The 13051-nt window shown below is 39.2% G+C and overlaps 1 protein-coding gene across 2 annotated transcripts in view; it reads right to left on the reverse strand.

Moving 5' to 3' along the window:
• Positions 1–4280: 4280 nt before the first annotated feature.
• Positions 4281–13051, reverse strand: part of LOC126268089 (pentatricopeptide repeat-containing protein 2, mitochondrial-like) — a 63860-nt gene continuing 55089 nt past the window's right edge. For both annotated transcript variants that reach the window (XM_049973593.1, XM_049973594.1), the window contains exon 8: positions 4281–4540. In XM_049973593.1, the coding sequence (XP_049829550.1) occupies positions 4385–4540 (156 nt within the window). In that variant the 3' untranslated portion in view covers positions 4281–4384. The remainder of the gene's footprint in view (positions 4541–13051) is intronic.

Genomic DNA, 13051 nt, shown 5'->3' on the forward strand with positions numbered 1-13051 from the left:
TTGTCGTTTTAATCTATTCTACCTGTTCCTTGCATTTCTATGGTTTTCTTGTCCCCTTTTGTCCATTTAAGTGTTGGTTGCCCTTCTGTCATTCTTGTGGTTTTTCCTTTCTCTCTGTTTTGTGTTGTCAGTCTCGATTGTTTTATTCGGAACAAAGGACCTATGACCTAGCAGTTTGGTCCCTTCTCCCCCTCTTTAAAACCAACCAACCATCAGCACTAGTGCACATTGTATGGGTTTTGTAGATACTGCTGATGTTCACCATAAGAAATTATATTGTTCTGTGCCTCAATGTATTAAGGCTGCTCTTCATGCAAAGGATAATGTAAACTACTTGCATTCAGATAGCAGTCACTGTGGTTTTGGTTTCCTAGGCATATTATGATGAAACTGGTCATACTTCTTTTTGCTTAACACGTCAAAAAATGGTAGCTACCTCCTCAAGATTAAGATGGACACCATTCATGTATGCTGTGAACTGTTGAGTTGCACTTTCAGCTGTAGACCATATTAAGGAAGTGTTGTCAACATACTGAAGGAAGCACTGAGTAAGGTAGTGCAGTGGTTAGCACGTTGGACTCTTTCTGGGCAACGGCGGTTCAAATCCATGTCCAGCCATCCAGATTTAGGTTCATTACAGTACAGGAAGTAAGTTGTCGTATGGCATGACAAGGGACATGACAATGGAAGGAATAATTACTGAGAAGAAATGCTGAGACCAAAGAAATTAATGTAAATTAAGACCAGGTGGGTGGTGAGAACCACCAACATGTAAGACCAATTCCCACCCAGAGTTCTGAGAAACTGGTGAGAGGGAGAAAGAATTGAGACAGCATGTGTGGTGAAATGGGCACTGAGGTCATGACTGTCAAGCTGTAGAACCTGCTCTGCAACAGGATATTGTGTGTTGCTGGTAAACACCCTCTGCCTATGCCCATTCATGCTACTGAGCTCAACCTAACTCTTGCCTGATGTTTTGTCAGTCTTGGGTATTACACATTTTAGCCGACTAGGGGAGAGCACTGGAAGAGATTTAGAGACCTCTTTCAACCCAGAGTTGTGGGTGATTTTTTCCAAACTCTCCTCTATTTCCTAAACCTCACCAATCCTTTTCATTCATCCCTCTTCCTTCCCCTTCAGCCCTTCTGCCAGAAGGAGCCACTAGCACTGAAAGCTGGCAAATTTCAGTTCCTTTACATGTGTGTAGTTTAGACAAGAAGAGGATAGAAGCTTTCGAAATGTGGTGCTACAGAAGAATGCTGAAGATTAGATGGATAGATTGCATAACTAATGAGGTGGTGTTGAATAGGATTGGGGAGAAGAGAAGTTTGTGGCACAACTTGACTAGAAGAAGGGATCAGTTGGTAGGACATGTTCCGAGGCACCAAGGGATCACCAATTTAGTGTTGGAGGGCAGCGTGGAGGGTAAAAATCATAGAGGGAGACCAAGAGATGAATACACCAAGCAGATTCAGGATGTAGGTTGCAGTAGGTACTGGGAGATGAAGAAGCTTGTGCAGTATAGAGTAGCATGGAGAGCTGCATCAAACAAACCAGTCTCAGGACTGAAGACAACAACAACAACAACATACTGCTGCCTGGTGAGTAGATTTTTTTTCCCAGAAACTAAAACATGTACAGCCAGTAAAATTGCTAAAAACTTATGCACAATACACTAACAAAATATTTCAGCCGTTGCAAACTGCATGTGTGGCCTATTTCATTTGAAGCACAGATTGGCGATGACTGTTCTTATCAGACCACAGTAGGCAAAATTAATAATCACAAGGTTTTTTTTTTTTTTTTGTTCCCTGTTATAAAATGGTAGCATTATCTTTTACTTTCTCGAACATGCTGTTATCAGGAGCAGTGAGTAACAAGCAGTGTGCATGGAGGCATGTTCCATATGAAGTGACAAAATACTTAAGTTTTCCAGTGACAAAATTATAAATTTAAAATTGTCCACACTGGTTTTGATGGTTCACAATTGCAATCTGATCTGTTTTCCACCACTAGCTAATTTATTTATTACTCACATTTATTCTATAGAAGATAGTCCTTAGGAACTGCCTCACAAGTGTCTATGAAAAAGGGAATGTTAACTGATGCTTGATCCCCACCTGAAGAGGAAGGTATGTTGATTAGTCAAACAGCAAGAACAGATGTGGATACTATGAAACAATTTTGTTTGGATTACTGTTTGCTTACAGGAGCAGATAGTGGTGTTTTGTGATAGCAGCAGTTGTTCTTTATAATAGAAAGAACATAACAAATATTATGTTAACAACAAACAACACTGTGTATGTATTATTTTTCAAATGGAAACTGGAACCAAAAATAATGCCTGTTGTGTGTTGTGTACATCAATGCAGACAGTTGCCAGGAGAGAGAACAGCTGTACTATATGGTGTTTGACAGTGATGATGAATATCTCCCCCCCCCCCCCCCCCCCCCTGCTCTATGGTGTACCAGGCAACTGACTTAGCAGCTGCATACCACACTAATAAATGATTAAGTCTTGCCTTCATCTGCTCTTGCTTTTACAAATGGAGGATACACAGTCCCAGAATCATCATAAAATGCCCCCCGAAATTAAATTCATGGACAGATAATAGAATTGCCTGTCTGCCTCAAAGTTTGTATGACTTCATTTAGTTTTTCCATAAGGACAAGTTAATGTTTGTAATGAATTCCACTTAAGCTGACTGATAAACAAGACCACTGCAACTTGTTTAGTACTGTATCATTCTTACCTGGCAGCAGTATGATACGGCTTCCAGTACTCTAGAATGAACTGAAGTGAGCAAATGAATAAATGAGGATCTCGTACACTTAATTCTTGGTATCTGAAATTTATATTTTCAAATTCCAGAAATATGAGAAAAGAAGTTGATTTGAGTACTCAAATCATGGTATGGCTAAATAATATTGGAGACTTACATTAAATCATATGGCCTGTATTCCATTTACTTGTATTTCTGGTCATCTGGAAACCAATGTACCAATCAGTTATCTGTTTACCCATCTATATTTTACAGTAAACAGAGTTTCTATATTTTGTAAGTATCAATACCATTGCTAAATAATATGGGTGTAGAAGACAATCATTCTGTATTATATTCGGTATATAATGTCTGTTAATGCATAATGTTCTGCCATAAAAAATAAATTCAACACAACTGTTCATTTTTGCAGATACTTTGCAATAACATTGTTCAGTGAACTATACGAAAAAAGCAACATATCTTCCATCTGTACATTTCCACGTAGATAATAGGGCACTTGTGATTTAATGTGCTGTTACAGATTACTTTACTATATCAGTAACTATCGGACTATAAATATTAGGGTTCCAGGATTCACACACACATGGTTTTAAACACACAGACTCCACCTTTTAGAATTGGTTATGTATGTCAGAAAGGCCAAGATGCATGTTACCCAACAAGCAACTGGGTAAGTCCACCTGAGGGGTGGAGGGAAACAAGGGAACATAATTCCCCAAGAGTGGGGTTCAGCACTTCGGTGTTCAAACTAATTTTCAAGTTGATAGCTAATTCACATTCCAGTTGTTCAAAGCAGAATTTCAACATTTGCCTGAAGCACAGATAAGAACTCTAAATATGGGTGTCCATGTAACAAATTGCACCTTGCTGAGCACCTCTGCACCTCACTGTACAATCTTCAAAAGCTCACGATGTGCCAAGATGTTGTTTGGACACTATAAAAGGCATCATATTTGAGCCATTCAGACCTATATTTAGGACTCGATCTTCTTTTATTAATGGAAATCTCCTGCACTCCCTTCCTGTTCTGTTCTGTTGTTTGAAAAATGTTATTTATTAATGAGTCACATTCACTGAAAGTTGTGAGTGATGTAAGTGGCACTCAAGCTATCCAAAATATTAACTATAAACAGGCTTGTCATCTTCGTCATTGTCAATGGGCAGGCTGTAAAATAAATCAGTGAAAGAGAGACCACGTATGTTCTTGCAGTTTGAAAGTGCTACAACCTTCTCAGTTCCCATTTAAAAAGGTATTTTGCAATTTCCTTCCCTGCATTGTTCTTGTTGACACTTTAACAGTCACACTTATACATATTTTGTTTTGCTTCATAGCTTTTCATTTTCATTCTGTCTACTGATAATTTAACACACACAGTACAACAATTTTACTTATTAGTGTAAATACACTAATAATAAGTAAGTAAAAAGGAATCTGCAGGTTGTGAGGATTGTAATGAGAATGGAAATCAAGTACAGTAACAAACTACTACAGCATGGTATTGAAAAAGAACTTTTACTCGAGTTCTCTGTGCATCGCTATGTACTGACAGGCACCGAGGTGGGATGGATCCACCATTACACTAACAATAAATTTTACTTCACAAAAGATCTCTAAGACCAGGTCTTTGGTAGCTTCTTGGAGGGTCTCTTCTCTCTGTACGTTCAAATGTTGCTGCTATGTACCTTCGTTCACGATTTCGTGGGCCATGCAAGTCGGTCACTGCAATTTCCGCACACACCATATCATCCAGAATCTGTAATGAGATCATCAGATCAATATTTTCAAGGAACTTAATAAGCTTATTTCTGCAGTTGTAATACTACAAAAGCAACAGTTATGATAATTACACAATCTCATGACACACTGAAATTAATCTACACATTTGTAGGTTCTTTTCTATACATAAAAATTAAATATTGTATGTTTGATCAAGAATGTGCACACCATATGCACAAAGAGTTGGAGGCCTATATGGTTATTCACATCGGTTTGTAGTGTGATGCTTATGGAGAAAGTGTGTCCTTATGGTAGAATGAAATATCACTGTCAAACCAGAACATGAAACAGTGCAATGGCAATGACAAACTAATTAAAAGGGAGAAAACACTGCACACATGAAAAAATATGCTAACTTTATTTCTAAATGTTATTTCAGAATAACAGTAATCACTTGAACTTTTTTTATAAGGATCATATTTTTATTTCACTTTCTTTAAATTGGTGAATGTTGTTCATTTCATACTCAGCAAAAATTATTAAAAAGGCAGCACTACTTTTATTCGCATAAGATACGAGTCTACGTTCATTTTCTACTCTTCAATGTATCAATTAAACCTTGTTTGTACATAAAATATAAATCAAAGATAAAAAATAACACAATGAAAGTCATCTTTCTGAACTACAGCTTTAAAATTTAGAATAAATGACATGCAAAAGTAACATCTAAATAAAAAGAAAAAATATTGGAAAACTTCTTTAAATCAATTTGGAGGGCAGAAGGAAGGAGGCTTATGGTTTATTGTGTTGTCAACATCGAGGTCACTGGAGACAGAGCACAAGCTCGGATTGTTGTAAGGACGTGGAAGGAAATCGGCCGTGTCCTTTCAAAGGAACCATCCTGGCATTTGCCTGGAGTGATTTAGGAAAATCACAGAAAACCTAAATCTGGCTGGCTGGACATGGGTTTGAATGGTGCCATCCTGAATGGGAGTCCAGTGTGCTAACCACGGTGCCACCTCACTCAGTTTTAGGGCAGAAGTATATGCTACATGAAAGAATGTTTTAAAGCTAATTTGTCATTTTGAAATTTCTTTCTTCTAATTTCTGCATTTCATTTCTTTTTTTCTTTTGCAGACTTCTCAAATTATTCGATTTATTTAACGCCATTACAGCCTTATGTTTCTCTGAGTGCTATTATGCTGTGGTTCAACGGATTTCAACTCTGATCAGGACACAATAACCCAGAACATTTTGTTAACTGTGACATTTTTGGCTGTGAAAATTAATATTTTATGATCATTAATCTGTCTTCCTTTCTTTTTAGCATTTTCTGTGTTTTATACCTCTTCCACATATTGATTATAATGATGTCTTAACATGGAATGAGAGTCACACAAAACTTTATTAATAAACAACTATTATTACATCTGCACTTAAGATATTTACATGATCACAAATGAGTACAAAGCTACATGCAATTCTTCTTTTAAGATTTCCGATTTCATATTTTTTGTTACTCTAAAAACTCTTTCTGCAATTGTTTGGCCGTCACTTAATAGAAAAAGCTTCGGGATTCATGATCAAACTTGTGTATGTTTCATTTTTAAATGAAATCATCCAAACTCATAGTTTCTTTCTCCAAATTTAAAAATTATTCAGTGTTTTCATAACAGCTTCATTGACACAATCTGCATGAATGTCATCATAATTTCCAAATCTAATAAGCTACTTAGAGGACATTTACTCTCCCTCATACAATTTCATTTCTCTTCCACTAAATATACTGATATTAAACATGATAAATTTCTTACAATGCTGAAAATTGCTGGTGATTTCGAAATTATAACTGATATGACTTTCATTAACACATATTTTACGTCCCCATGTAAAATCAGTATGTTCCCCCTCTGCAACTTTCCTAAAATAATGTTGTTCTTGAATTTGTTTTTCACACACACACACACACAAAAACAAGAAAAAAAAACCTTAGGTCAAATTTTTCTCTAGGAAGATGGTTCTTAGGGTTATTGAATTCAACTTTTACTACATCAACAACAGTTAAATTATTCAACAGTTTTGGTTTCCCTGTATTAATGCAAAAATCGATTTTTTAATATTGTCCGTTATGTACAAGAGTATGGGTTTATCAGCCTGATACGTGTTACGGAAAGGCTGCATAATGTTTAAGTATTGCAAAGTGTTAAACTTAACAGGAAAATGATTTTTGATTTTGTTGTTGTAGTTGTCATCGTTGTCATCCTCAGTCTGGAGACTGGTTTAATACAGCTCTCCACACTACTCTATCGTGTGCAATCCTCTTTATCTCCAAATAACTACTGCAACCTACATCCTTCGGAATATGCTTACTGTCTTCATCTCTCTGACTCCCCTACGATTTTAACTCCCCAAACTTCCCTCCAATACTGAATTGGTGATCCCTTGATATCTCAGAATGTTTCCTATCAAATGACCCCTTCTTTAAGTCAAGTTATGCCACAAATTTCTTGTCTCTCCAATTCTATTCAGTACCTCCTCATTAGTTGTCTGATCTACCCATCTAATCTTCAGCATTCTTTTGCAGCACCACATTTTAAAAACTTCTATTCTTTTCTTGTCTAAGCTGTTTACTGTCCATGTTTAATTTCCATACTCGTCTACGCTCCATACAAATGCCTTCAGAAATGATTTCCTAACACTTAAGTCTGTATTCAATGTTCACAAATTTCTCTTCTTCAGAAATGCTTTTTTCACAATTTCCAGTCTACATTTTATATCCTCTCTATTTCAACCATCTTTGGTACTGTTCTCAATATTTTGATATGATTTGGGTGGTGGCTCCTTAAATTTTACCTTCTCTATCTGTTTAAACCATGTTTTCAATGCGGGCAAAATTTATAGTACTCTCTTGCATACAGACACATTTTCGAACAATCGGTGAGAAACAAATTTCAAAGCTTGCCCCATTAACAGTACTAAAACCCTCTCTTATAGTTGGAGAATATTTGACTAATCAGTAAACACTAAAGAAAAAAAGAAAGGAATAATTATCAATGTTCCAAATTAATGATTCAAACCCTTGTCTGAAAGCATTATGAATGATGTGTATTGCACAAGTCCCAATATCTATCAGCTGACTGATTATTATAATAATTAAGAATGTGTTGTTCTATTGGTTTATGTAACTTCTAAGTTAGTGTTTGGACCATCCATAGACATTTTAAAATGATATGGGCAAAACAGAGCGCCTCTCTTGCAGAGTCTGCCACTTGAGTTTGCTAAATATCTCCGTAACGCTATCAAGGTTACCAAATAACTCTGTGACAAAACATGCCGCTCTTCTTTGGATCTTCTCTATCTCCTCCGTCAGCCCGACCTGGTACGGATCCCACACTGATGAGCAATACTCAAGTATAGGTCGAACAAGTGTTTTGTAAGCCACCTCCTTTGCTGATGGACTACATTTTCCAAGGACTCTCCCAATGAATCTCAACCTGGTACCCGCCTTACCAACAATTAATTTTATATGATCATTCCACTTCAAATCGTTCCGCACGCATACTCCCAGATATTTTACAGAAGTAACTGCTACCAGTGTTTGTTCCACTATCATATAATCATACAATAAAGGATCCTTCTTTCTATGTATTCGCAATACATTACATTTGTCTATGTTAAGGGTCAGTTGCCACTCCCTGCACCAAGTGCCTATCTGCTGCAGATCTTCCTGCATTTCACTACAATTTTCTAATGCTGCAACTTCTCTGTATACTACAGCATCATCCGCGAAAAGTCGCATGGAACTTCCGACACTATCTACTTGGTCATTTATATATATTGTGAAAAGCAATGGTCCCTTAACACTTCCCTGTGGCACGCCAGAGGTTACTTTAACGCCTGTAGACGTCTCTCCATTGATAACAACATGCTGTCTTCTGTTCGCTAAAAACTATTCAATCCAGCCACACAGCTGGTCTGATATTCCGTAGGCTCTTACTTTGTTTATCAGGCGACAGTGCGGAACTGTATCGAATGCCTTCCGGAAGTCAAGGAAAATAGCATCTACCAGTATTTTCTGGGTCTCATAAACAAATAAAGCGAGTTGGGTCTCACACGATCGCTGTTTCCGGAATCCATGTTGATTCCTACAGAGTAGATTCTGGGTTTCCAAAAACGACATGATACTCGAGTAAAAAACATGTTCTAAAATTCTACAACAGATCAAAGTCAGAGATATAGGTCTATAGTTTTGCGCATCTGCTCCACGTCCCTTCTTGAAGACTGGGACTACCTGTGCTCTTTTCCAATCATTTGGAATCTTCCGTTCCTCTAGAGACTTGCGGTACACGGCTGTTAGAAGGGGGCAAGTTCTTTCCCGTACTCTGTGTAGAAACGAATTGCTATCCCGTCAGGTCCAGTGGACTTTCCTCTGTAGAATGATTCCAGTTGCTTTTCTATTCCTTGGACACTTATTTCGATGTCAGCCATTTTTTCGTTTGTGCGAGGATTTAGAGAAGGAACTGCAGTGCAGTCTTCCTCTGTGAAACAGCTTTGGAAAAAGGTGTTTAGTATTTCAGCTTTACGCATGTCATCCTCTGTTTCAATGCCATCATCATCCCGGAGTGTCTGGATATTCTGTTTCGAGCCACTTGCTGATTTAACATAAGACCAGAACTTCTTAGGATTTTCTGTCAAGTCGGTACATAATGCTCTGTCCCTACCACCCGTCCTAAACATCTGAGTGTCCCAGTCTGTATCTGGTAAATTGAAATCTCCACCTAAGACTATAATATGCTGAGAAAATTGATGTGAAATGTATTCCAAATTTTCTCTCAGTTGTTCTGCCACTAATGCTGCTGAGTTGGGAGGTTGGTAAAAGGAGCCAATTATTAACCTAGCTCGGTTGTTGAGTGTAACCTCCACCCATAATATTTCACAGGAACTATCCACTTCTACTTCACTACAGGATAAACTACTGCTAACAGCGACAAACACGCCACCACTGGTTGCATGCAATCTATCCTTTCTAAACACCGTCTGTGCCTTTGTAAAAATTTCAGCTGAATTTATCTCTGGCTTCAGCCAGCTTTCTGTACCTATAACGATTTCAGCTTCGGTACTTTCTATCAGCGCTTGAAGTTCCAGTACTTTACCAATGCAGCTGCGACAGTTTACAATTACAATACCGATTGCTGCTTGGTCCCTGCATGTCCTGACTTTGCCCCGCACCCTTTGAGGCTGCTACCCTTTCTGTACTTGTCCGAGGCCATCTAAACTAAAAAACTGCCCAGTTTACACCTCACAACCCCTGCTACCCGTGTAGCTGCTTGCTGCGTGTAGTGGACTCCTGACCTATCCAGCAGAACCCGAAACCCCACCACCCTATGGCGCAAGTCGAGGAATCTGCAGCCTACACGGGCGCAGAACCGTCTCAGCCTCTGATTCGGACACTCCACTCGGCTCTGTACCAAAGGTCCGCAGTCAGTCCTGTTGACGATGCTGCAGATGGTGAGCTCTGCTTTCATCCCGCTAGCGAGACTGGCACTCTTCACCAAATCAGATAGCCACCAGAAGCTAGAGAAGATTTCCTCCGATCCATAGCGACACACATCATTGGTGCCGAAATGAGCGACCACCTGCAGATGGGTGCACCCTGTACCCTTCATGGCATCCAGAAGGACCCTTTCCACACCTGGAATGACTCCCCCAGTATGCACACGGAGTGCACATTGGTTTTCTTTCCCTCTCTTGCTGCCATATCCCTAAGGGGCCCCATTACGCACCTGATGTTGGAGCTCCCAACTACCAGTAAGCCCACCCTCTGCGACTGCCCGGACCTTGCAGACTGAGGGGCAACCTCTGGAACAAGACAAGCAACCATCTCCGGCTGAAGATCAGCATCAGCTGGAGACAGAGCCTGAAACCGGTCCGTTCAGCCCTCCGGAATGTCTTTCGCCTCCTGCCACACCTCGAGACGACCTCCCACTCTACCACAGGTGAGGGATCAGCCTCAATGTGGACAGTATCCCGGGCAGCCACAGTCGTAGTCCGATTGGGTGATGCGTGGGACGAGCTGGCCGTCCCCGACAAACCCCCATCCGGACCCCCACAGTGATGCCCATTGGCAACAGCCTCAAGCTGTGTGATCGAAGCCAACACTGCCTGAAACTGGGAGTGAAGGAATGCCAATTCAGCCTGCATCCAAACACAGCAGTTGCAGTCCCTATCCGTGCTAAAAACTGTTGTGCAAAGAACGTCTGAATTAATCTACAGAGAGCACAAACAAATCGATACAAAATTTAAATGGTTATTAAAATACAAGATTGCCTAGTAACTGCAATAATGCTGCTACTTGTGCACTGCTGACACACTGCTTGGCGGCGGAAGGAGACTACGCGATTTTACAGTATTCAGGTGCTAAAGCACGATGCTACAACTCTTGAATACTATAATACGCCCGAAATTTATGAATTAAACAATGCAAGTACCAAAAACACACAAAGAAATTAAGAATTAAATTATGTAACAAATGAGTGAGCTAGGAGTATACGACTTTCTGCTGGCAGCTGCTTATCCAACGGCGGTAGGAAAAATAAACCACATACAGGGGAGGACATGGTCCCGAAGACAGATGCATACTTGTGCTAATCCACTGGGACTTTCACAATAACGAAATCACCTAGGGAATGGCACAAAAACAGTGCACAGACAATAACACTCCCTTCTCTGACCTGCAAGTTATCTCTCAGATGTTTCACACCATGTGTGTCAACAGCCATCTGTCTGATAGGAGCATAAAATGTGATGCATCTGAAAAGGCCCCCTGTTGCCACTCAATGAATGTCCAGTTGCAATACTGGTGTGCAGATTCTAGCCTTTGTCGCCAATGAACAGTAGTCAGCATGAGTGCGTGGACCACGCGCCTGCTGTGGAAGCCCAGACGCAGTAACGTTCACTGAACAATCATTCAGCAGACACTTCAGGTAGCCCCTTTGTTCATCTGGGTGGTCAGTTACTCAGCAATTGGATGTCTATTCACCCACAAAAATCTCTGCAGGCATAGTTCACCATGGCATCTTGGTCCTTGGTGAACCACATTTGCCAAAGTGCTGGTTTTAGATAGTGCCATTTTGGCACAAACGGTATGATTTAACCAAGGCGGCATGCAAACAGTTTATAAACTTAGCCAGTTTGGAAATGCTTCCACCTTTGGCCCAAAAGCCTATGATCATGCCCTTTAGGACCTAAAATAAACTGCTGTTTTCCCATTACGACATGGACTGCACTGTTTTTCGTGTCCTTCAACACACTTTATACACACTCCACTGCTAGTGCTGCCACCTGCCATCCGTGAGTGGTCAAGGACATTGGACAGAGGTGGTGGTCACGTTAATGTGACTGGACCATGTATAATGTCAAATATGGGTCATTCCATATGAATACACCCATTTTTAAAGAGTTGTTGCACCATGATAATGGATGTAGATATACATAACTCCTCTATTCTTTCACTGGTTATTATCAGAAATATATGGCATTACAATTTATTTATGTAAAAATACTAGAGGCCCAGTAATAAAAAAATAAAATACAGGATTTTTTTTTTAAATGTGAGCCAAAATAAAAAAGGTTAATTAATATTAATATTGTGGGAGTAGTGATCAGACACATCATATACTAAGCTTAGAATAACGCATTTTACAAGGAGCATTAAACATCAGCAACTTAAAGAGATTTACTGTGTTTATTAAAAATATATATATAAAAGAAAAAGAACTTACTTCTTTCTTTACCAACAAAAAAACAAATGAAGTGTAATTATATCACCATAAAGATGACAAGGGATATAACAGAATAACAAAACAACACTGCTAAATAGGGTTGCGAACATAACTTTTTTTTTTTTTTTATAAATCGTTCAACTCTGACAAAAACACCTTTGAAATACCCACAAGTTTAAAATTATGTAACGTCAATTAGTGATGTAATCTGTAGCTTATGTATAGACCCCAAGCTCTTAAAATACCTGAATTCTGGATAATTACCCACAATCTGGTAACACTGCTGCTAACCACTTTTTGTAGCTTCACAAGAAAGGGAGGGGGAAGGAAGGAAATCTCTCAAAGAACTGTCTGTCTCTTTTGTCTGTCAAAGAATACATGTGGTTATTAGGATGATCTGAGTCAATCAACACTGTGCTTGAGCTGAACCACACGCTGAGAGTAGTGATAATACATGTGTCTGAATCTGTGTTGCTTTTACATCATGGTAACATGAGTAGTATTATGCTCATATAAGGATTTCCAAGTACTACTTGGAAATTTTTTCACAACTCAGGTGTTTCTAAGGTGTATAAGAAGTTTATACACACCCTGGAGTATTGAGAATTGAATCTACAAACATACTTCAGCCCACTACATATAAGTCCCATACAGACAGTGAAGACAAGTTCAGATTAACTACTGTTTACACAGAGGCATTTAAGCAGTCTTTCTTCCTAGACTCATATGCATTTGGAATGGGAAGAAACTCTAACATGTTCAACAAA

This window comes from Schistocerca gregaria, chromosome 4 (genome assembly GCF_023897955.1).
Source record: "Schistocerca gregaria isolate iqSchGreg1 chromosome 4, iqSchGreg1.2, whole genome shotgun sequence".
NCBI classification, from domain to species: Eukaryota; Metazoa; Arthropoda; class Insecta; order Orthoptera; family Acrididae; genus Schistocerca; species Schistocerca gregaria.